The sequence below is a fragment of the Anser cygnoides genome, chromosome 14 (assembly GCF_040182565.1).
Source record: "Anser cygnoides isolate HZ-2024a breed goose chromosome 14, Taihu_goose_T2T_genome, whole genome shotgun sequence".
Lineage (NCBI taxonomy): Eukaryota > Metazoa > Chordata > Aves > Anseriformes > Anatidae > Anser > Anser cygnoides.
In genome coordinates, this window is record NC_089886.1 from 306,516 (window position 1) to 329,478 (window position 22,963).

Here is a 22,963-nt window from a genome sequence, read left to right on the forward strand (position 1 = left end):
TGAAAACAGTACTAGAATCTTGCCCCTAAACTGACCTGTCAAAGAACTATAGAAATACACATGCTTATTCTTTTTATATATATATATATAAAATACATGTTTATAAATATATGCAGAGCTGTTCTGCTTTTTGGGGGGGAGGGGAGAGAGCAGGGGGAGGGCAGTGTTAAAGCTGCTCTGTCACATTAAGTTTTTCTAGTTTTAGATAGCTAAGATAGGATTGCTGAACAAAGATCACAGCATGGGCACAGCACAACGCTACCAACAATGTATTTTCTAGAAATGCTAGACTGATATAAGATACATCTCCAGTGGCAGCTTTGCCAATGTAGTCATATTAGCGAATATCAATGTACATACATAAACTGTAATAATGATTATATCAGTACAATGACAGTAGTGCCAATGAGACCTTTCTGTTTGTACATACATTCCTAAAGTGAAACAACTATGCTTAATGTAAAACTTGGTAGACATAATTCTTTCCACTTTTCTGCCAATATTTTTGTGACACAAAGACTCAGTGTCCTTCTAGTATATATAACTTGGAAATAGACCATAATCTGTGATGAAGATTAAAAACAAAGCAAAAATTATGCCATGGTCACATGGAGACCTTGAGTATGAGACTTTTCAGTGTAAATTTTCAAAAGAGCTTTTGATTCACGAAAATTCACTTTCCAGAAGATGCTGTATTCATGCTTAAAATGATATATCCAAAAATTAATTATTCAACATATAATAGTTAGGGTTTACCATTAGGCATATATATTTCCCAGGCTATTTCCAGTATGGATAGCAGGCATTGTTTTTAACCCACTTTAAAATACTACCGATGCTATTTTCGATATCCAGCTCTGTGACTTCCATCAACCCATAGTGGTTTACAGTGAAAGCTATATCTCAGGCTTTCAATATGGTGCCAATTCTAATTCATCACCAAAATTAATGGGATGTTTGTTTTCTAAGTCTGGGAGATAGTATGGCACTCAGAGAAGTAACCAGGAAATACAATGTTTTCTGAATGAGTAATTACTTTATTTGTCCTTCAGAGTGCAAAAAGAACTAATCCTGATGCTTACAATGCCATGACCTTTTGTTTTTATGCAATCTTCTTTTTCTTCTGCAGTTTCTATTTCTATTCTTGTTCTTCTCTCTTGCCTTTATTCTTTGGCCTTGATGTCAATGTGCCTCTTGGAAAGGTAAGACTACTTCATATATTTCCTCAAAGGTAGCACTTCTTGCACAGAGCTGAGGATCAGATCTTTGCATGTTCCTGTATGTGTCTAGAGTCATGGAATTCAGCAGGTCCTTGTCAATTTGTAATAGTTTGCAACAGAGAGTGGTTACACTGCTGAGCTGACACAGGGTGTTGCAGTCAGACCAGCACTATCCAACATACTTTTAAGTGAATTGCGAAAGCTTGCGGATGATATTCTGCCATTCATAATTGTGAAAATAAAAGCCAACAAGAATTTCACAATATCAAATAGTCAAGAGAATTGCACGTGAAATTCAGTATTGATATTTGAAAAATGATGCAGCCTTAAAACTGTTAAACAGGCTGTGAGCTGACTGCTCCCACTCAGAACATAGCTCAGTGTCCAAAACTAGGAGAGGTATAAAGAAGAGCAAGGAAGAAGGATCAGCTGCTGAAAGACAGGAAGAGGGAGACAGAGGGAGAGAAGGATTTTTCTGGTTTCTTTCTCTCACAGGATTAGCACAGCACTCACTGCTGTACTTTTCAGATCAGGAAGGAGAAGCATTTGAAACAAGGCCAGAGTGCAACGTGCATGAATTAAACCATATGCAGCAATATTTAGCATCAAGACCAAAACTCTTTAGTTCCTTCTAACGTGAGAGTTTACTATAGGCATTGTTTTCTGTGCTTGTGAATATATACATTCACTTATTTGTGACCAAATAATGAAGTCTAGTCTGCATGGATTTCACACTCAGTGAGTTTTACCATGTGGATTTTAATGCTGAGAAAGCAAAGAAAAACTATGCCATTTTGCCCCATGTTTCAAATCTGAAACCCAGAATTCTTTTCCATATATATGAAAGGCTTCCTTGGATCAGGAGCAGTCTGCGTTTGCCTCATTGCAGAATTAGCCAAAGTTCTGGGGTTGCCTTGAAACCACACGCAATGCATATCACCTGCTGTCATGTCTGGTGAAATTTAGGCAGCTGTAGTACAGGAGATATTGAAACCCACAGTTTTGTAAGGGCTGGTGCATAACTCTTCATCTGAAGATACCCGTGGGAACTTCTATGGACCAGAGAGCTTTACCTTTTCAGGTTAAATGGACAGGCCTGGCTGGTGTTACTGATTAACTCATTGTCAAAATATAAGTAATTTTCACAAATGTCTTGCATGGAAACAGAAACAGTCTGCCCAGTTAGCTGATAATTGTAAGAACAGATCTTTTCAACTTTCTGACTCTATTTTGTCATCTGGATATGTAGGTAGAGGAAATTATCACTTATCTGATACAGATGTTCTTTTTGTTTTATTTTTAGAGCACCCGACCACACAGATAAGTCCTTAGAAAGGCAAATGCTTCCAACCCCCCGATGAAGAGAACATTGTTTACACCAATTTAAAAAATATATACGAAAGAACAACCTGTAGCCAAGACTGCAACCACCTTATATTTTAAAGCCATCATTCAAGATTTGTTACTTGACAGTTTCTGTCTAAAGCTATGATATATGCTGCATCTAATGAAATCCTATATGTTGAAATTACAAAAGGGGAAGAAAAATAAACTGTGAACCTACATCACTTAGGAAAAAACTTAAAGGGAATCTGCAAGGCTCTACTTTCAGCTGATCAAGTCAGAGTGTGTCTTGGGCATGGACAGAAAAATATATCCCTGCTATGCAGGGCAATCATTTAAATGGGACACTGTCATCCCATGAACAAATCAAAAGTAAGAAGACAGAGCAGGAGAAACACTTGAGAGCTGTGGAGAGATACTGACAATAAAGCATTTGGTTTGAACTGTCTGGCTTTCTCACTACAGGGACTCTTTCCCCTTGGTTTTAGCCTCAGGAACAATGACAGCTGCAGTGTGGGGGCAAAAAAAGGAAAAATACATTCTAGTTTATTGCACGACGGGCAGGACAGGGCACCATGTTTTCTGTTTGAGGTCATAACTATGCACCATTCTACATGGCAAGGGATGGGAAATGAGGGTGTGTAGTATAAGGAAGACTTCTGACAGAATTGTAGCCTTATCTCTTCACACTCCCTGCATGAAGAACAGCCTGCCCATTGTCAGATACTTTTCATACTCTTTAAAGACTGACAGTGAGATATTAATGCCCATACTTAGTTTCACTATTGGAATAACATAGTGAGGATCACTGGATTGGACCTACAAAGTGGCTTCTTAGAAAGAAAAAAATGAGTTTGAGGGAAAAGGGGAAAAAAGCTATCCCCAGTGTTCATGTGGTATAACCCACAAAGCATCATCTTCCAAATATTTTGTCTCAGCTTGGATCCTACTGAACATGCAAAACCCTTATAAATGTTTTGGTTTGGCTTGTCAAACTGATTTTGTTAGCCGACTTCCTGACCAGTGACACCTAAGCCAAAAAATGGGGAAAGCCATGTGAAAGCATCCTTATTAGACATGAGGAGAAGTATCACTGGCTTGTTCAGATTTTTCCACAATTAAGAATAACTAGTAGTAGTTTCCATTTCAGAGCATTACTTACCTCTCCCATGACAAAGGCTGGAACCCAGTCCTGGTGGCTCCCTGAGGCAAGGAGTGCCATCACAGTGGCATGCCCCTGTAGTCAGTAAAAAACAAACCCTGAGGAGTGTTGACACCTGCAACAAACATTGCCAAGTTCCTGTCTGTTGGAAGCAAAGTTGCATCCATCTTCCCTTTTCTCATGGTGTGCTGTATGATCTAGGCATGACAATGCCCTTCTCTGTGCTTCTGTTTTCATTTACCTGGAAATTGAGTCCTTCCTGTATAGACTTCAGGTTCCTGTGGCAAGGCTCCTTATTTGAGCTGTGTCTTCCACAATGGAGCCTTAATTTTAGCTAAGAAAAATGGATTTCCATATTTCAAAGTAGAAGACAACCTGTGCATTACTTAAACCTTCAAAAGAGGGCTCACATGTTCTGACATCTTAAGCACAGACTCTACAGACTCTGCACACCAGAAGCTTTACAAGTGCTTTATAGAGGGTGTTGCTTCTTTTTGCTTATTTTTGCAGATGAAACAACTGAGGCAAAAAGTAGTGAAATAAGTCAGCAGGGCAAAAGCCATTCCTTAGCCACAGCAGGGATGAAGTTCATCTAGTATAGGGGATGCCTGCCCCTTACAGATGTTTTTCGTCCAGAATAGCTTTTAATTATTAATGTCCATACACTCAGCTGGATTGCAATGCTGGGCTCAGTTTCTCCACGGAGACTTTAAATATCCTCACTTCTTTCATGCCTGGAGATTGTGTTGAGCCCTCTGTTGAAGGTTGGAAGCTATTAGAAAATTCCTCTTCCTTAAAATTAATTTAAATTAAAAATGACCACAGCTTCTGGAAGCAGTCTGTTTTAGCCAAGGAGTTTACTGAATTCTGCACCAGTTGTATGTTTGCTTTTTTTTTGTTGTTGTTGGTGGTGGTTTTTTTTTTTTGGTAGAACAAACAAAAAAAAACAAACAAAAACAGACTTGTAGGCAAATATGTTAAATGAATGCTAGTATGTTGCATGCTCTGTGGTTCAAACTCTTTGCCCCCCCTGCAGAGGCATCTATGGGTAAGGTTGACCCAAACCTACCACCTGTGCTTTCCAAGGGTGCTGCTACCAATTTAGTCCTGAAGCTTTGGAGTTATGCTTCTTCTACACCTGACGTATTAGGATCACTTTACAACATCTCGTTAGCTACAAAAAGTTTTTTTTCCTCCCTCGTTATTATTCCCTCTTCCCCCTTCCACTGTTTTTTCCCTTGCTGCAGCACAAGTTCACTTCATACCACTTGGCAGCAGCGGTATGTGGCAAGTCACAAGTACATGCAGGCTGGAAACTGTTTTCCATAGGTATTATGGCCAGCAATTAAAGTGCTGAGCTCATCTTACAGAAGCATGAGCAGCATCTATTTTCTATGACGTTGCAATAACGTCCTTCTCTGCTTTGGTTAAAAAAAATAAAAAAAGAGTACTAGAAATGTTTGTTTCAGGCAGACACAGGGCAGAACCATAGCACAGATATAAGTATCTAGTTTCAGAACATACTGGACTGATTTTGTGGCAGACTATATCATTCAGGTCCTCTGAACTGTGCTGTGCACACTTTACTCTCATTTGTCTTGCCTGATTTCCCCTCCCTTGCTCTTCCTTATTGCATGTGCATTTCCAAGGGCTTGGGGTGAGGTGGGAGATGGCAGACAATCCACGGCTTACCATGGTGCGACTTGTAAATTGTCTGCAGACTTTTAATGCTAGAGTTCCTCCAGAAAGCTGAATAACAGCTGCTTTACTCCTCTCGAAGCTTAACATAAGCCATGCCTAAAACACACTTCCTGATAAAATACAAACTTCCTACTCTCGGCTAGATCAAAATGAGTTTGTTTGTATGCATATTTATGTGTATATATAGTATACTATATATATGCATATATATATATCTATTCTCTACTGTATATAGTAAATCATTGCTATAGCTTATGAAAGTTTACTTCCAATCTAGGTATGGGGAATTGAATCTAGACTTGTTTAGCCGCCACAACTGGTAACACTCCTCATGGTTTAGTTTTACATCTCACGGGCAACTAGTCTTTCTCCTCCCTCCCTCCTTCCTTCCTTCCTTCCTTCCTTCTTCCTTCCTTCCTTCCTTCTTCCTTCCCTCCTTCCTCCCTTCTCCACTGTTCTCTGTCCTGAAGCTGTTTCTCCAGGGCTTTTGTTGTTCCTGATATTCTTTGAGGCACGCTATTGAGAATCCTCCCTCAAACTTCACAGCCAACTTCCCCTCCTACAAATCAACTAGCAAAACCAGATCAATTTATTTCAGTCTTTGAGGACAGGAAACATAGTCCTGGATTCCTCCCATCTATCTGTCCTAGGCTGTAGCAGGACTACCAGCACTCCATGCTACCTATACTGTCAAAACATCAGATGAGGCACGTACATCATGCAAGTCAAACAAAATCTGACTTGCCACTTTTTCTCCACTGACCAAATCAAGAGAGTTTGAAGACTATAGTTTCAATTTAAAAACTTCAGGCAAAGGCCTAGTTAGGTGAGATGAATTTAGGCAATTGGGTCTGCAGAAGGAAATAGAGCTTCTTGCAGTATTATCAGCCTGGTTTACAGCTCCACCCTCTCATTGACATGCCTAGAGGACCATGTAGTCCTTCTTTTTGTATACGTGCACCATTTTCCATCTCCCTGCTCTTGTCTCAGAGGGGAATATCCGCTGGCCCTCCAGCGCTTTCAGTTCCATGGCACTGCATGAGGACTGGATAGTCCAGGCTCTTGCTCTCACTAGGGTAAGTTTCAATAAACAGCCACACAGTTGCTGGAGAGTCAAAGTTTTGGTTTTGTTTTGTTTTTCTGCCCTCACATCAGCACCTGTGTGTTTTTATATATACTTTTCATTCCCAATTTCTTTGGTGTTTACTCCAGAACAAAACTGTAAATGACTTGTCAGAATGACCCTTTGATAAACACTGGACATGTATCTGTACTATATGTATTAATGTGTAGAAGAGAATCCTTATTGTATGTAAAGTTTTATGAATGGTTATTTTTTAATTTATGTATTTAATATAGGATTCGATGACCTCTGGTGTTTTAGTTTGTACAAAAAAAAAATAAAACAGCAGCATTTTTTTTAAAAAAAATCTCACTTTACATTCACAGAGCTATTCAGTGTCTGTCTGGAATCTGTTCAGAAGTATCATGTTAAAGCTGGGTAACCAAGATGCAGGAGACACTTCCTTGCCTACTCGCTCCCACTGATGTGTTTGCAGCCCACAGTGAGAAAGACTGGAGAGGCTGGGCTGTAACATATCACACTTGGGAACATAAATCAATTAAAAAGCTTCAGTGGACATCTTGAAGTAATTAGTTGATAAGAGGTGGACAGTTAGCTTTCCCAGCATGTGTCCAAGTTTGAATTTACTGGCTTTTTACTAGGCCTGTGTAGCCAGGAATTAAAAAAAAAAAAAAAAAAAAAAGGCTGCCTGTTTGCTGGAGTTAAGAAAGGAATCTGCATGGGGGCAGCCTTATCAGACTCTTGCCACAGTTCAGGAAAAAAAAAAAATAAAGATCTCAGAATCTCTTTTGCATGCTGTATTCAGTCTCCCAGTGCTCTGAGGTGCCGATACTCGACCCTAAGTTCTCTGCCTATAAAACAAGGATCAGGCTCAGCAGAGCTGCACAATGCACACGGTCCTGTCCGTCTGTACGAAGGAATCACACCACGGCGAGCACAATTCCCGTGGCTCTGCTTCAGCCTCTGCCGTTCCTGCGGCACCTTCACGGGGCCCGCGCCGCCGCACGCGCGGGCACCGCTCCCCGCCGCCGCCCCGCCGCCCGCCAGGGGGCGCTGCCGCCACGCGAGCTCCGACGACGGCGGCGCCGCCGCCGGCCCTGCCGGGGCCCTCCCGCCGGCGCCGGGGGCGCGGAGCGCTGCGAGCCGGGAGCGAGGCGCGTGGCCGCGCTCGGGACACGGCTCGGTGGAGTCGCGATCGTCGGTGGGAAGCTCGGCCGCTGAAGTCAGAGCAACGGGGGGGAGTCGGCGCAGACGCGCGCAAATAGATCTGGAAGGCAAGCTGCCGTAAAATACAGGCAAACAGCGTTGGAAGAAGACTTGGTAGTAGCTAAGCGAAGTTAAAACAAGTAAGTAACCGAAACGATGGAAAACGTTATCTTTTTGCCTGACTTCACCTTCCTCAGGTGCCAATAATACTTTCCGCTGTCCTACTCAGACACTAAATACATGTATTTAACATTTTAGGTCATGCTCTTTAAAAGCCTCCTCCTTAGAAATACACTCCTAGACAAATTATGCAAGTTCTCAGCTTGAAATGAACTTTAAATGGTCATATTGATCACAATGTGACTCCCATATATGAAAAAGAATAAAGTTGCTGTTATGAACTTCCTCATAAGCACTGGGAGAATCAAAGACATCCAGCTGGCTAAGCAAAACTTTTGAAATATGAGCCAGCTCTGCCAGGAGAAAAGAGAATGACTCTGAAATTCAAACTTCTGTTCTCGCTTTGTGGATTATTACACAGAACTACTAGTCTGGCCAGAAAAATAGAACACTCAAAATATTTACAGAGCTGTTTTCTGCCATTATCTACAAGGTTAATGAGAATCTAATGAGGCTAATGAGAATCTTTGGGTTCAGAACCACAGAGTAGAAAACTAAATTGACTTCCATTACATTTCAGCCATTGTAAGGGTTATGATTTGGGTGATGAGTTTTATGATTTTTCATGAGTACATAACTGCTAGAGGAAATTGATGAACTGTGGTTGTGGAACTCGTATGAGCTATAAAGAGGATGAAATCACGCATGAGCCTTTCATTTGGCCCCTTGAGCTCACAGCTGAAACTCATTCATGGCACAAGTGTGGTGTAAGAGGGCTAGAAAAGTAGTTCTGTACTCGAAAATTTTCACAGATTCCACACAAGGGTCACACAATGCCACCTTAGAAATGCTGCTTTGCTGCACTGGACTTTTTCATTTAAAACACCAGCAGTGTGCTAGCTGGCCATGGATGCTGCAGAAATTCTGCAAAACATATTCCCCCCTAGATGGTTGTCAGCAATCTCTTGCTGTTATATTACAGAACTGGTGTGGCCTCCTAAGAAAGGCTTTGCAGATCCTCCCCAGATAAGGGAGTAGAGTGCAGCTCCTGTGTCAGTACAGTACTTACCTCTATCAGATAAGCACAATGAGGTTATTGCTGTGCAACCACCCAGGTAGAATGGGTACACAGAGTAGAATGTTAAAAATGTACTCCTTTAATCTGTGATAAAATTAGAAATATATTTCAGTCAGTGTGCTGTTTATTGGACCCAGATCAATAGGGGTGTATGAAAGCTACCATGTCAGCCCTGAGTCTGGACTTCTGCTGATGTAAATCAGGAGTACTTTGCTGAAGAAATGAAGATACAGGGCAACAAAACCAGTATCCCACCTAATACATCTCAGCATGGAAGGGCTAGGTGTCAACATTTGTTATCATGTCTGATTTTGCCATCTCCAATGCGTGCATGGAAGCATGGCCATCCAAGGTACCATTTTTTATGACAATAGCAAGAAATCTGACACTGTGTTGTGGGTCCAGAACTGTCTGGATGCTTCTCTGGGACAGCTAGCTGCAAGTAACCATCAGCTACAAGACAATAGCAAGGATGCAATAATGCAAGGGAGTCCCAGACTATGCCTACTATTGTCATGAGAAGGTAAGCTTTGTGTTAGTCTGTCCCTGGTATGTGACAGCACTTCAACCTGCTCCCTGCCGCAGTAGAAAATACCCTAGTAAGACGGCAGCCTGAATCATGCTGCAGCTGTTTGAGCTACCCTCGAAGCACCTTAATTTTGTCAAGGCTTTTGTCATCAAACAGGCTTTGGTGAGTAAAGAACTGAGCTGTGTTACAGATTGTGCATCTGTCAGGGGCAGCCATGGCCAGTACTCATGGCTTGTCTAAGAGGAAGTATGACTGTCTGCATGTTGAAAGGTTTCTGTCGTCTTGGCAGCCCTTTTGCATGGCAGTAGTTTTCCATTGTTTGGGAGACTGTCTAAACATAATAAAAGCCCTAAGAGCTGGCAGTATGCCATCTGCTATGTGTCAAGGGGGGCTGAGTCTCTGAACACAGCAGAAAAATACACTCCAAAGCCCTGTTTTTGCTTGGACAGAGGAGCATCCCACAGCCTGTGCCACTGACAAGAGAGCATTGTGCAATGTCTGCCGCACTGCCTGGCCACCAAGTGACAGCCACAAACAGGCTCCTTTGCACAACAAAGAAAATACTGCAAAAACTATTTTAGAAGCCTGGAGCAGGACCGAGACTAGACATATAATGATTTCAGTGTGCACAACAGATGGAGACTTTAGAGTACGGAGCTACTAATCTATGGATTACAGACTCCCTAATTATAGACTGACACTTACCATTTCTGTCCAGTACTACCAGCTGATGGAGGGATCTTGCAGATCAGTGCTCAACGACAGCATACAATGTTAGGGATAATTAGGGAGAGAATAGAGAATCAGATACTGTCACTGTACTACTGAATCAACCTCTTGCCCATTTGTGTCTCTGAATGCTGCATGGAGTTCTGGTCCACTGCAGATCTTGAAAACAATGATACTAGTGCTGGGAAAGGTCCAGAAAAATCTGCACGCATGATCAAAGACATGGCCCACAGCTCTACCCAGGCAGGCTCTTCAGTGACAGGCACTTCCTTGAGAATTAAGCACATGTCATTCATACATTTCTAGACACAGGTGGGGGAGCCTGTAAGAACCAATAACAAAATGAATTATTCAGCATCTCCAACCTTGAACTTTAAATTAATCCTAATACTGATCCCAGTATGGTCCTACCTTACTGACTCTTGGCCTTGGAGCAGACGAAAGCTTGTTATTCCTTTACACATTGTTCTTAATTCTTTCCCAGTCAGTCATACAACAAAACATAAAACAAGAACTACAGATTACTCAAAACCGAACCCAAAGATTAACACTGCACTTAATTGAAATAATTGAACCCTGAGACACAAAAAACAAAGCAATCTGCAACCAAGCAGAGACACCACTGTCATTGGCATGGGCCAAGCAAGAGCCGTCAATAAACTGTCATCAACTCTTGCTCCAGATCCCTAACCCTAAGAACAACCCTAGGCCAAGCTATTATTTCCAAATTTAACCACAGGATAATAGCAAGAACAGAAAACAGCTTCAGTATAGACAAAACTGGAGGGCCTATTTAGAATGATCAGTGCGTTAAGTTCAGAGTCGTAACTGAGATGCAATCATTCACCCTGCTTCCGTTCATTTCCATTCATGAAAACTCATTCGCTTACTTCTGGTGTTATCCTACAACAATCCACCTAGTAAAGTTCAGAAATTAACAGCTCCATAGTGGTCACTAAACTGAACACCAGCCCTAGCCTGTACTGCATCCTAATGCTATTTGTCCCAAATTCCTCAACTGCCTCAGACACAGGAAAAACACCGCCAGTCAAATATGGGCCCTCATCTGTATTCAAGCCCTAACAGAGCCTAGCAGAAGCAAGAAATTCAAGCTCTTCAACTTTATACTCCAGTATACTGTCTATACTCATGCCTTGGGGACATCTGCTACCCAGAGAAGTAAAAGCAAAGCAACTGCAGAGATTAGTAACAAAAACCTGGGATGTGGTGAGTTGCTGTCATCAAATGAGGCTTTCAGTGCCTCCAGTCAAAAATGCTGACTTTAGCAATAAGCCTGACTTAATTATCCATACTGGCTCTAGACTGGTGGGAAGCTAGTCACTCCTGTGCACTCCAGGCCATGTGCCACCTATGAGCCATCTGTAGCAAACCCCATGTTCCCAGGTTTCTGGACAGCTAAACCCTACCTGTAGTGCATCTTGGAGGTTACCAGCTCCCCAGCTCACAAAAGATGACTGCCAGGCAAGACCTGCCAGCTTCCAGCTGGCCATGGACACCACACTTGAACACCTTTGGGAATTCCTGCCCCTCCTTCATGGATGGCCCTCCCAGCATGGCAGCCCAGCTCTCGTGACACCTGCTGTGCCATGCCTACGGGTCAGTGCCAGGTCCCCTGCTGGAATTAGCCCAGAACACCTCATCTGTAGTGGCACTGGCAGTAGCTTCCAGCATGTGGAAGCTCTGTGGGGAGCAGGCTCATCTTGAGCTCTGCCCTGGTAAGGTGAGGCACAGCACAGACAGCGCTGGGGGATTTAAAATTCAGTGAAGGAAAGAATCATGGAGTCGTAGAATATCTGACTTGGAAGGGACCCACAAGGATCATCGAGTCCAGCTCCTGGGTCCCCAAAGGAACACCAAAAGTGAAAAATAAAAATCAGACCATGTGTCTGAGAGCATTGTCCAAACACTTCTTGAACTCTGGCAGGCTTGGTGCTGTGACAACTTCCTGGGGTGGGGAGCCTGTTCCAGTGCCAGACAACCCTGTTGGTGAAAAACCTTTTTCTGTTATCCAGCCTCAATCTCCCGTCACAGCTTCAAGCCATTCTCTCAGGTCCTATCGCTGGTCACAAGAGAGAAGAGATCAGTGCCTGCCTCTCCACTCCCCCTTGTGAGGAATTTGTAGACCACGTTGAGGCCTCCCCTCAGCCTCCTCTTCTCCGGGCTGAACAATCCAAGTGACTTCAGCCACTCCTCATACGACTTCCCCTCTAAGCCCCTTTACCATCTTAGTTGCCCTCCTTTGGACACTCTGACAGTTTTATATCTTTATTATACAGAAAGCATCTGTGCAGTGCATAAGGCTGCAGAACAAGGCAGTGTAGGTATTAAGTTTTCTAGATCAGAGCTCAGGAAAATTAATTTTGCCCAAGTCTCAGTTTTAGTGCCAAAAGAAATGCCCACACAATAGTATAATGCAGAGTACCCCAAACTAAAAACGGGCTGGGAAAGCCAAGCAGGATAGGCCAGTGCTGTGCGGATGTGCCTGCTGTACTCCAGTCTGTATTCTCTATTGCCTTTCTGCTTTCCGTAGGGCAGAGCTATTTTAGCAATAGCTGTTTTGGGGTTAGTTCAGCTACACCTGGACTGAAAGGTTTCCATTAGGTATGGCCCTCAAAATGGAAACTTTCTGGAGTGTGGACTGTCCTCTCTCTAGTAGACTTACACTGTCAGTGGGCAGAAACCCCAAAGTGAATTAAGATGTCTGGTTGTTGCTTGAATGCAATAATGCATTTAAAAACAATAATATTAACAACAATTAGAATAATAGTTGTTGTTTTGGAGCCAAAATAACTCGAATTGGAAAGAAAATGAACCATTTTCAAAATAGGGAAGAGATGGTTCTCACAAGTAGAATTCACTTTTGGTTTATTAGGAAAACTATGAATAGTCTAACATTTGGTTTGGATTTAAAACATGCTATGACCTAGAGGAATTATGAAATCGTAATTTTGTTGCTTACATTAATGCAGATCTCATCCTGACTGATAATATAGGGAGTTACCATCTGTCCATTGTAAGGAGGTACACATTGTCCCCTCACTACAGATAGCAGAATGATTTATAAATATCAGTTCAACTGAAAAACACTACTGTGTTTCATATAGGTGGGTTTTCTACAGGTGAACATCTATCTGTGTTGTTCAATAAGTCCATGAGCATCTTCACCAAATTTTCACCACTTCTTTCACCACTTTCTTTCCTAAAAAGAAAAGAATGAGAAAGAAAGCCAAAAGAAAGTTCAAATTTCAAACTATATGACGGTTTTGTCATACTTTACAGTTCACAAATGAAAATTCACATAGTTATCAATTCTAAAATCAGGAAATGTTTAGGCAAAAGTCTTGGGTGATTCAGGCTTATAATCAAGTATTAATACACATCTTAATATTAATGAATTAATATTAATAAACGATATCCTCCTCTCTGCTGAAGGAAAGCAAATAGAAAAGAACATGGTGAATTAAAATGCATATTTAAGTATTAATATAAATATATTTCAGCATTTGCCTGGCTATATGAATGGGAATTTGAGGTCCAGTAACTAATCTATTGAAGTGAAAGCCAGCAATCATGAGATCTACAAGAGTACACCATTCGAGGTGGACATGGCCCTATGCCACCAAATAAATGGGTGAAAATTATTGCATGCTGAAGCTACTAGGGAATTATCTTGGCAGGCTGGTTTAAAAGCTGAGACTTAATAAGTGAATCTCACTCTGCTCATAAGGTGGTGTTTGCTCGGTGAATAAAGGACATCCAGAGCTCTCATGCCAAGCCTAAACTAAAAAATCACACAAATATGCACAATTATTAGATTCTGATCCTCAGAGGACTCGGGGAGAATGAATATTTATGAAACAAGGTGACTTGCGGAAGGAATCTGGGTATTTTAAAAAAAGGCTTAGCTTCATCTGGTTTCCTTTAGACGCATAAAGCAGATTTGCTGAGTTACTGCATTCTTGTTTGATGTCTTACATGAAATCATATTATTAAGTCCAGAGACACAGCTGACTCTTCACCCCATCCTGGTTAGCATTTCACCATTGCCACAGCAACTGCCACAAACAGCATGCTAACCCTGAGTGGCAGCATGTCCCAGTGCTTGCCACTCTGGTCAGGAGAGCAGAGCCACCAGCACAGCCTGAGGCACTGCCCCCCTGGTGATGGCCAGGGTGAATTTTGGGGGGAGATGGCAAGTGGTGGCAAAGAGTGGGGAGAGTGAGGGAAACCTTCAGCATAAACTCAAGCAGAACGTACCAGCATGAGCGCTTACCAACAGGCAGATGCTGGAATATTTCCCAGGACAATAATATTACCTGGTGATTAAGCTCCCCTCAGGCCCTGAACATCTAATGTCAACTGAATATTTTGATGTTATTGGGTTTCAGGAAGCATGCAGAACAAATTATTATCAAGATGGTATTTCAATTTTGCTTAAACCAGAAATAACAGCTTAAATGAGTGTTGTTGCCCCTGATTTGCAGGGATATAACAGAAAGCAGCCTAGCCCAGGAGTCCAGAGAAAGCAGGCAGAAAGCAAAAAAGTGAAGTATTCCTGCCTGACCCTGACAGTGGTGAAGCCAGGAGTGAAGGTTGGAGGGGCCTGTGTCTATCAGTTTTGTATTTGAGTGCAAAAAATGTGATAGGAAATCTGTGATTTTACAAATTAATACCAATAATGGTACCGGAAAAATATGCTCGCCTCCTGTATCCATTTGAAATGCTGGAAATCTGACATTAGTTTGCAAACTGAAAAAGTCACTAAAATTGTGACTGGAATTGGTTTCCTAGCAATTTTCTAAACATGTATCTCAATATGTATCGTAAAGAAGTGTGACATAGTATTAAAAGTAGCTAAAGAAAAGCCCTCTCTATTCAGAAAAGACAAAAACATCAATTAATGTGAGCAGTCTCACCACTGAATGGGATGGACCGTGCCTTATGTCAAGGACACATAGAGTTCTCTGCTCTCTGATTTTCCCCCTCTAAGTGCATTAGCTATGGTCTGCTATACAGATGACACTTGGGTCAGCCAGCAATAGAGGGAGGGAGTTTATGACCACCGTAGACACCAGTCTCCTTCCTGCAGTCAGCCAGCCACACAGTGATGATCTAAGTGCTCCAGAATGCATTCAGACTGCACATGAGCAGACTGGTACCCACCCACAAAAGACATCTGTTCCAGAGAAAGTCCTCTTCTGTGGAGAACTTGCAGTGCTTTGCATGAACCAGTGCAGCTCTGAAATGTTTCAATTAAAGTATCCAGCATCTACTCCCAAACACAGAACTGGCTAAGGCCTTCTGTCATCACTTCTTGGAGGGGAAGATGCTTCTCTCCGTCGCTAAAAGGGCAGCAGAAACTCTTGGTGTGCTTTATTGCTGCAATCTTTATTCAGGCTCTCCTGAAACTGTACTCACATGTTCGTGTCTCTTTAGCTGAGCTACATGTCTGCTCCTTAGTGGTTGCTGACTCCCAGATGCTTTAGAGGCTCGGGTCTTGAGCAGACTACTTCCTTTATGAACAAACTGGAGTATAAATTCAGTGATAATCGTAAAGTAGTGACTCATTAGTTCTTGTATTCTTATAATAACTCTAATTAGGTTATGTGCATTCAAAGATTTGAATGAGTAAGCTTCTGGAACTTAAAGTCTCTTGTTTGTACATTCTTTGTATGTTTTCAACTATCCCAGAAGTTCAGTAATGTTAACCTGACTCAAAGCATACATTACAAAACAAGATTATTATTCTGCTTTGCAAGGTCCAGAGGAAACATAATGAGCTTCACTTCCTGGAGACAGATAAGGGAATTCTGAAAGCAGGGCCTTTCCCTCTCAGTGGGGAATTCACTGCCCTTCCAGAAAATTAGCTGGCAATAGACAACATTTTTCAACAGCAGCTTCCAAGTTAGGGATCTGAACTTATGTCCAGGCATGAATAAAATACAACTACATTTTTTTTTCAAGATTAATGGAGAGCATACACTGCAAAAGGAGAAGGGAAGTTGGCAGGGAAGTTGGCAGATTTGGAAATACTCAGCACACAGGAAAATCAGTCCATTTTCATTAGGTGCCTAAAAAAAGACTTTTATGAATGAAACCCAAGCAAATCCAACATTCAGACAGGTAGCACTGGCTGCAGTCATCTTAGGTCCTGAATTTGCAAGCTGTGATACTGTCTTTAACTTAAAAGCATGGAAACATTCTTAACTACATAAATAGCATTAATCCTCAGTCTAGAATGTGCAATGTGTTTTCAGAATGAGAACCCTAGTATCTTGTAATTCTCTCTCTTCATTCTCATGTTTTATGGCCTTCTTTGCCACATTCCCAGCAACTGTTCTCAGCTATGGTATACCTTGCTGACTCCTACAATATTCCTAGCAATCCACATCTTCTGTTTCTGCCATAGCTGCCCTCTTGCTAGCAGGGGAAATACGGACCTTTCTGGACCATTCCTCATCATCATGGAAAGTGCTTTGCAAGCCTCAAAGAAAAACGCTGCTGAGCTAGAAACAATTACTGTGCAAATGTAAGTAAATAAACTGTAGTTTTAAACAAAGGAAGTACAGAAAAAGCACACATTCCTTAGCAGGGCTGAAGCATACATATTACATGTTTATAGGACAAGCCAGAGAAAAGCAGTGGGTAGCTATTTGAGGTGGAGTTCATGTACCCCTGAGCTATTCCAAGTTCCAGAATTGTTGTTCAGAAAGCGCTGTCCTAAATCTCTTCATCCAGAACCAACACACACTCTTAAACAACAGTGTTGTTTTTAGACATAGTTTGAAAGTATCTGTATAATGCTTTCCCTATAACTTCAGAGAATGCAGATTTAATGAAGGAGATAAGAAGCTTCCGGGACATTTTGATCAAGCTCCGAGAAATGGCAATATATACCAAGTATTATAACAAAAAGACAACAAGCCACAATAGTTTGGATTCCTTTGTATATGAAACAGAGAACTTTTAAAGTGACTAGTTTGTCAAAGTTTATTCTTTAAGCTCCAGGTAAACCAGTCAGTACAGTTGCAGTAGCTTAACTGATACGGGCTGTGAAAAGAATTTGAGCATTCCAGCTTGGCAAGAAAGGCAAGCCTCTATTTTTACGTTCTCAACAGAGCACGCAGTAACTTCCAGAGTTCACCATGGTATCTGTTACTTAGGTTTTTATCAGTTAGCTTAGGCATTGAATGGAGGATTTGCATATTTTAATACTGACAGTCACTTAATCTAAACCTGTAAGAACACACCATGGACATTGTACATAAGCTGTGTGAGTATCTGCACATATTTTGACAAGCTCACATCCTCACTTCCATGTCAGAACATACACATCAGAAATAGTGGAAAGGTAAAAGAAAAACACAGTGAAGCAGAAAGATGACCCTGCAAAAGTAACCTGCCATGTTCTTACCCACACTTTCCACTTAGAGCAATCTGTAGTAATGGGAAGATATAGGGAAAATGAAAAGGACTTTAGCTTCTTGGTTTACAGTCTCAGAAGAATGGTTCATTTGGCAGTAACAGGTATGAAATTCCTAAAATATTTTGTGTTTTGTGGGATGCAGGAAAGCTATGCTGCAGTTAAGGCATTAGCACATCTGGGGTGCAGATTGATTTCAAACTCAGAAATTCAAGGTTTATCATGAACAGATACAACATTCGTACGCTTTCCTAGGGAAATGACTAATATGCCACCTTTTACAATTTTCCATTCCAAGACACCTCACTCTGTTCTGAAAGTGCACAACCACTTGGCATTCATATCTTGCCCATGCTCTGTAAAGGGCTCACATCAAAACGCTGCAATTTGGACCCTGTGTTCCAACCTCTCCAGCAAGAAAGGATCTGTATCTTTATCTATTCATCTCTCTCTTTGCTCTTTATTTTTCGTATTTAGTAATATTCTGGTGATGACAGCACAATGGTATGCTGTGGTGCACAATTCACTATTAAACAGGAATGAGCCTGTGGCATGATGAGTCTTTCTGATTCCTTTCACTGCAGCCTGACTTTGGTATGATACTCACAAGCCATTGGTTTAGAAGTAAAAGCAGATGAGATGAAAGAACCAAGCAGGAAACTAGGAAAATCTTCTTCACACTGAACAAAGGAGGGTGTGAACATGTAATATAAAGACAAAACATTGATGTTGATTTAGTGTACGTGCTACATGGTAGTCCTGTGAGCCCACATAATACTCCACCTCATCCAACCTATTCTTCCAAAACTGTTAAGAGATTAGTTAGCAAGATTTTTATTACCTCACCATTTCAGCTGGCAGTTAAACACTGGCAAAGGCTGGAATGGACTATCCTCCTCTGCTGCCTACACTTTGCACTTCTTTCTGCAGAGGAAAGCAATGCCAAACCAGACCCAGAGACATAACAGCATCCTGAAATGAGTAGGAAATACCTGTGGCTTCCACTTCCAGCTTCTGACGTGGGGTCCCAAATTTAACCCTAGATGTGCAGCCATCCAGGGGCAATTTGATACTTAAGTGCCTGGTGTCATCACAGAGAAAGAAAAGAACAATATATTAAGTAGAAAACAGCAAAAGTTATAGCATATTGGGGAATAGTATATTGTCTCCTTTTTGGCCCCTAAAGCAAAAGTTGCTAAAAAAACCTTAGTGTTTGAACCTGGGAGCATAACCCTACATGCACATCCTGCTTGTTTTGAGGTTCACTACAGAGACCTTTTTTACAGCCCAGTGTACTAGAGCCTGAGCAGCTATGCACATCACAGTTCAGATGGAAAGATCACCTATTCAGATACAAGGATTTCCCTGGGAAACAGGAATCCACCGGGTGGTCTGAAACTGGCACAAGCTGTTCTTCTTCCCCACCCCCTGGGTGCATCATGGGCCTGACATTGACCTGAATGTGGCAGGATTTACTTTTGACTAAGTCTGCCTTTCTCAGATGACTTTTTCCAGGTGCATTCAATGCAGCTGAGTTTGGGTTCTGGCATTCTGACAGAGTCTTAGGTTTCACGTGAGTAGCTGAAAGTGAGTTCAGGGAACAACTCATTCCAAGACCACTTGCAAAAAAGTGAAGGGCAAGATGTGTCCTGGTGATGGATTTTGGTAATACAGAAGACTTTTTCTAACATGAGCTCTGCTTGCTTTTTTCTCTTGGACATAACTAGCAAGCAACATAGTTGGACATGATCTGTTCTTATCTATTTTACCATCTCTGTTGAAGGAATATCCCACTAGTCCTTAATGGCTGTTGGATAATTTGGCAATAATTTCAAAGGGAAATCATGGGGGACAGTGAATACAGACTGAACACAATTACTAATATAACTACATAAGATGGAGGTGTGGCTTGCTGGTGCTGAAGCTGCTGAAAGACTCTTTTCTTTACTGCCATACTATCTTTGTTCTTTATATGCAGTGGAACTTGCCTTTTTTTTTTTTTTTTTCCCCAGCAGATGATGGTATAATATAAGCTTCAAGGAGGTTCTTAAAGTGCTTTGAGATTGTTAATTTCTTGCCAATCTCTTCTTAGGGCATCTCAGAGACTTAGTTGCTATGCCTGACTGATGGAGTCAGACATCTTTTGTTTGCCAACACTATGACAAAAAAAAAACAAATTTTTTTAAGCTCTGTTATAAACCATAGCAAGCCTGAATCTGATTTCTGCACAAACGTATCTCCAATGAGGTATGTTCCAGTTAATCCAGCTTTACACCAGGTGTGTTAAGATAAGAATGTGATAAAACCAACCTTTCTAGCTAAGATGAACACAGCAAGATGAAACTATCATTATAATTTTGGATACTTTTGACAGGAAGCAGTACTAAGTAGAAATGGAAGTAAAATGCGGATGGGTAAATTTTAGTGCAAATGACCTTTGTAAGTCAGTCCCAAAGAGAAATGTCAGTATCCCCTTTCATCTTGGCTCCACCACAAAGACAACAGACAAGTGCCTGATGTGGGTCTTGTCAGCAACCCTTTATGCAAAAGCGGTGTAAGAGGAATGGAGCCACAGATGGATCAGATTAGTCCTGGCACTTCTTTGCTGCATGTGGCAGACTGCAAGAACAGCTACCTCTCCAAGGCAGACAGCATGTCTATTAGACAACCCAGACCACTGGCAAAGTGCCTGTGAACAACGACAGCTATCTCAGACACTTCTGTCATGCTACTCTGACCTGTCTGTGCCTACCAGTTGCATAATGAAGGCATCAGTGCTCTGTTGCAAGCCATTACCCCTCTGCAGCAGGAGGCCTCAGGACCGTGATCCCATCATATTGTTGCTTCTGTGCTGTCTGAACAGTGCAAGCATGTAATACACTGGAGTGGACAACCAAACCAAACCACAAAACAGTATGTGATTGTCTAATCACATCTTAGAAGCAAAACCCGCTTAGAGTCCCTAGTATTTATCTTTCCCATATCCCTTTATGGGTCTAAGCAGAGTCTTATGTGAAGTTGCAGTGAAAAGCGCAGTTTCACTGTACGGAAACCACTTTAGAATTAGGGTTCTATTGCCCTGCCGACCAAGTGGTGAAGGGCAGGGGCAGAGCAGATGAGCAGCACACTTGCTCACACAGTGCCCGACACCTGTCTTACAACGAACAGCTCCTCTTGTTGGTTATCATGAGAGGTGAACACCAAGTGCAGCAGTGCTGTCTGTTACATGGGTTACCAAACTCATGAGTCAGCCAGCGTGTGGACAGCCCACATGTCCCACTGCGGTGTCCCCGTGAGCTGCATGCCAAGGGCGGGGAGCAGGAGGTGAGCAGGAGCTGTGTGCCCAGGGGAAGAAGATTCCCACAAGGTTTTTCTGCATTGCTGTCACTGATTGCTGTCTGCCTGCGGCTCTTATTGGACTCCTAGAACTCTGCAACTGTCAGATGAAATGTGCTAATTAAATGAATGCAAATTATTTTCACAACGTATTTTGGCTGTTACTGACCTGGTTAGAAACACCTAAGTATATTAAAGCTGAAAGCAACCGTAGATTATTGTTAATCCCCAGAGCTGTCTGCTTACCTGAAAAAAACCCACATGCTTTAGAAAGCTTCTAAAGCACATTCAGCTGATCAGAAGGTGACACGTCTGAGGTTTAAGTACCTAACATGGATCTTGGCATTTGGGCTCTTTTTCTTTTTTCCTTGATACATAAAACTTTCAGAGACACTGTTTTAGTTTAAATAAAATCTACAAAACTTATTTTTTTCATTGGGACACCTCTCTCCTGTGGTGTCTTCCTTCAACTGAGACTTCAGCCAGGACTTAGGTTCATTCTCAGGCCAACAAGGATAAATTTCTGTTACGATTACTCTCCTTGCTTCTGCTTGCAAACAGATGGAAGACAAACCTTTACTGGTTAGTACATGGTTCCCTGGTGTGGTTTGGAAAGAAACAGAAATAATTTCAGACTTTCTCTGGACTAGCAGAATTCTGACCTTTGTAGCTTTGTCCTTGCTCAGCATTTATCACCTCAGTACCTCTGCAGCTAATCTGCTGTGGCAGGACCTGCATCTCTTGTTTTTCATTTATCACACATTTTGCACCACAGAGGGAAAAAGAGGCTTATAACCCAAGTGGTGGTGAGCAGAGACTATGAAGAGAATATAGAAAGATACAAAACCAGCTGTACTGATGCCAAATCACCTCTTCTGAATCTCTTAAAAATCACTGTATCTCTGGCACTGTCTTCAACAACCCCATGATTGAGTGACTTGTTTTGTATCTGACCATGATGTTTGCAGCATCACGAGAGTCTTTGGGCATTAAGGAAGAGGTAATAGTTCTTCCTCGGAGAAGGAAGAAGAAGCCAGATTACCCAAAGGGAAATTTTCTGAACTCCTGTTCCATAATTGTTATTTGCTAACATTTTGACTATCAGCTCATTTCAGGACAAAACAAACAAAGAAACAAAAAAACCCCACCACGCTGAAATGATGGAATTTTCCATAGATTTTGCTCAGTACTAAACTAATCTGGAAACTAAAAGCATTACTCTATATCAGAAATATTCTTGGAATAATCCAGCACAGAAGATTATAAATCTATTCTAACATCAGCATGCTCTACTAGCATGGAGACTGAAGGCACACTGAAGTCAATCTGTATGTGGTGTTAGAAGGTGTACACTCTGACTGTACAACAGCATTTTGCAATAGAGATTAACACTCTGCGAACCCACTTTCCCTTGTGGCTTTGACATGGAATGCTGAACAGGCTTTTGACAGTCAAGCGTTTTTTTCTTTGGAACCCTTCAGAAGTTTGGCTTTCGTAAAGTATTTCATTAGTCACCACTCTACTGTATAGCAGCTTGCCAAATGATATCTGTGCCTATGGTGAAATCTTTCCCTGGTACCTGATATAAAGGCTTATTTCCCCCCTCAAATCATTTCCACGTTAGACAAGCATCCCATTCCTGTCTTTTCTAGTTTGTGACAACACAAAGTATGTCCTTCCAGTCTCATCCATTAATTTGCCTCATCCAGTATAGAACATCCAACACAACACAGAGCTGACGGGTGGGTTTGTGTTATCTCATTTAACTACAGGTGGGTAGGGTAGCACATCTGTCAAACAGTGGAAAGCTGGGCACAGTCACACAACATGGCATGTTCACAGGTTCTTACATAAACTCATACATCTGGGAACAAAGACATTCCTACTGGCACTGGAAACTCTGTTCTGGAAAATTGATTTTAAAACAGCTGAACATCGGCTCCCAGCATGACTTTGTGGCAAAGACAACTAATGCTAGCCTTTGATGTATAAGCAGACATATCAAATGAG

The 22,963-nt window shown here is 41.8% G+C and overlaps 2 protein-coding genes across 14 annotated transcripts in view; both read left to right on the plus strand.

Annotated features, from left to right (window-relative positions):
* Positions 1-6,873, plus strand: part of JAKMIP2 (janus kinase and microtubule interacting protein 2) — a 51,698-nt gene extending 44,825 nt beyond the window's left edge. For 12 of the 13 annotated variants that reach the window (XM_067005416.1, XM_067005418.1, XM_067005412.1 and 9 more), the window contains 2 exons: positions 1,130-1,202; positions 2,524-6,873. In XM_067005416.1, the coding sequence (XP_066861517.1) occupies positions 1,130-1,180 (51 nt within the window). In that variant the 3' untranslated portion in view covers positions 1,181-1,202; positions 2,524-6,873. The remainder of the gene's footprint in view (positions 1-1,129; positions 1,203-2,523) is intronic. The other variant, XM_067005417.1, reaches the window with a different exon arrangement.
* Positions 6,874-7,734: 861 nt separating this feature from the next.
* DPYSL3 (dihydropyrimidinase like 3) overlaps positions 7,735-22,963 on the plus strand; it is a 57,085-nt gene continuing 41,856 nt past the window's right edge. The window contains exon 1 of the mRNA XM_048057240.2: positions 7,735-7,857. The gene's annotated coding sequence lies outside the window, so the exon portion shown is untranslated. The remainder of the gene's footprint in view (positions 7,858-22,963) is intronic.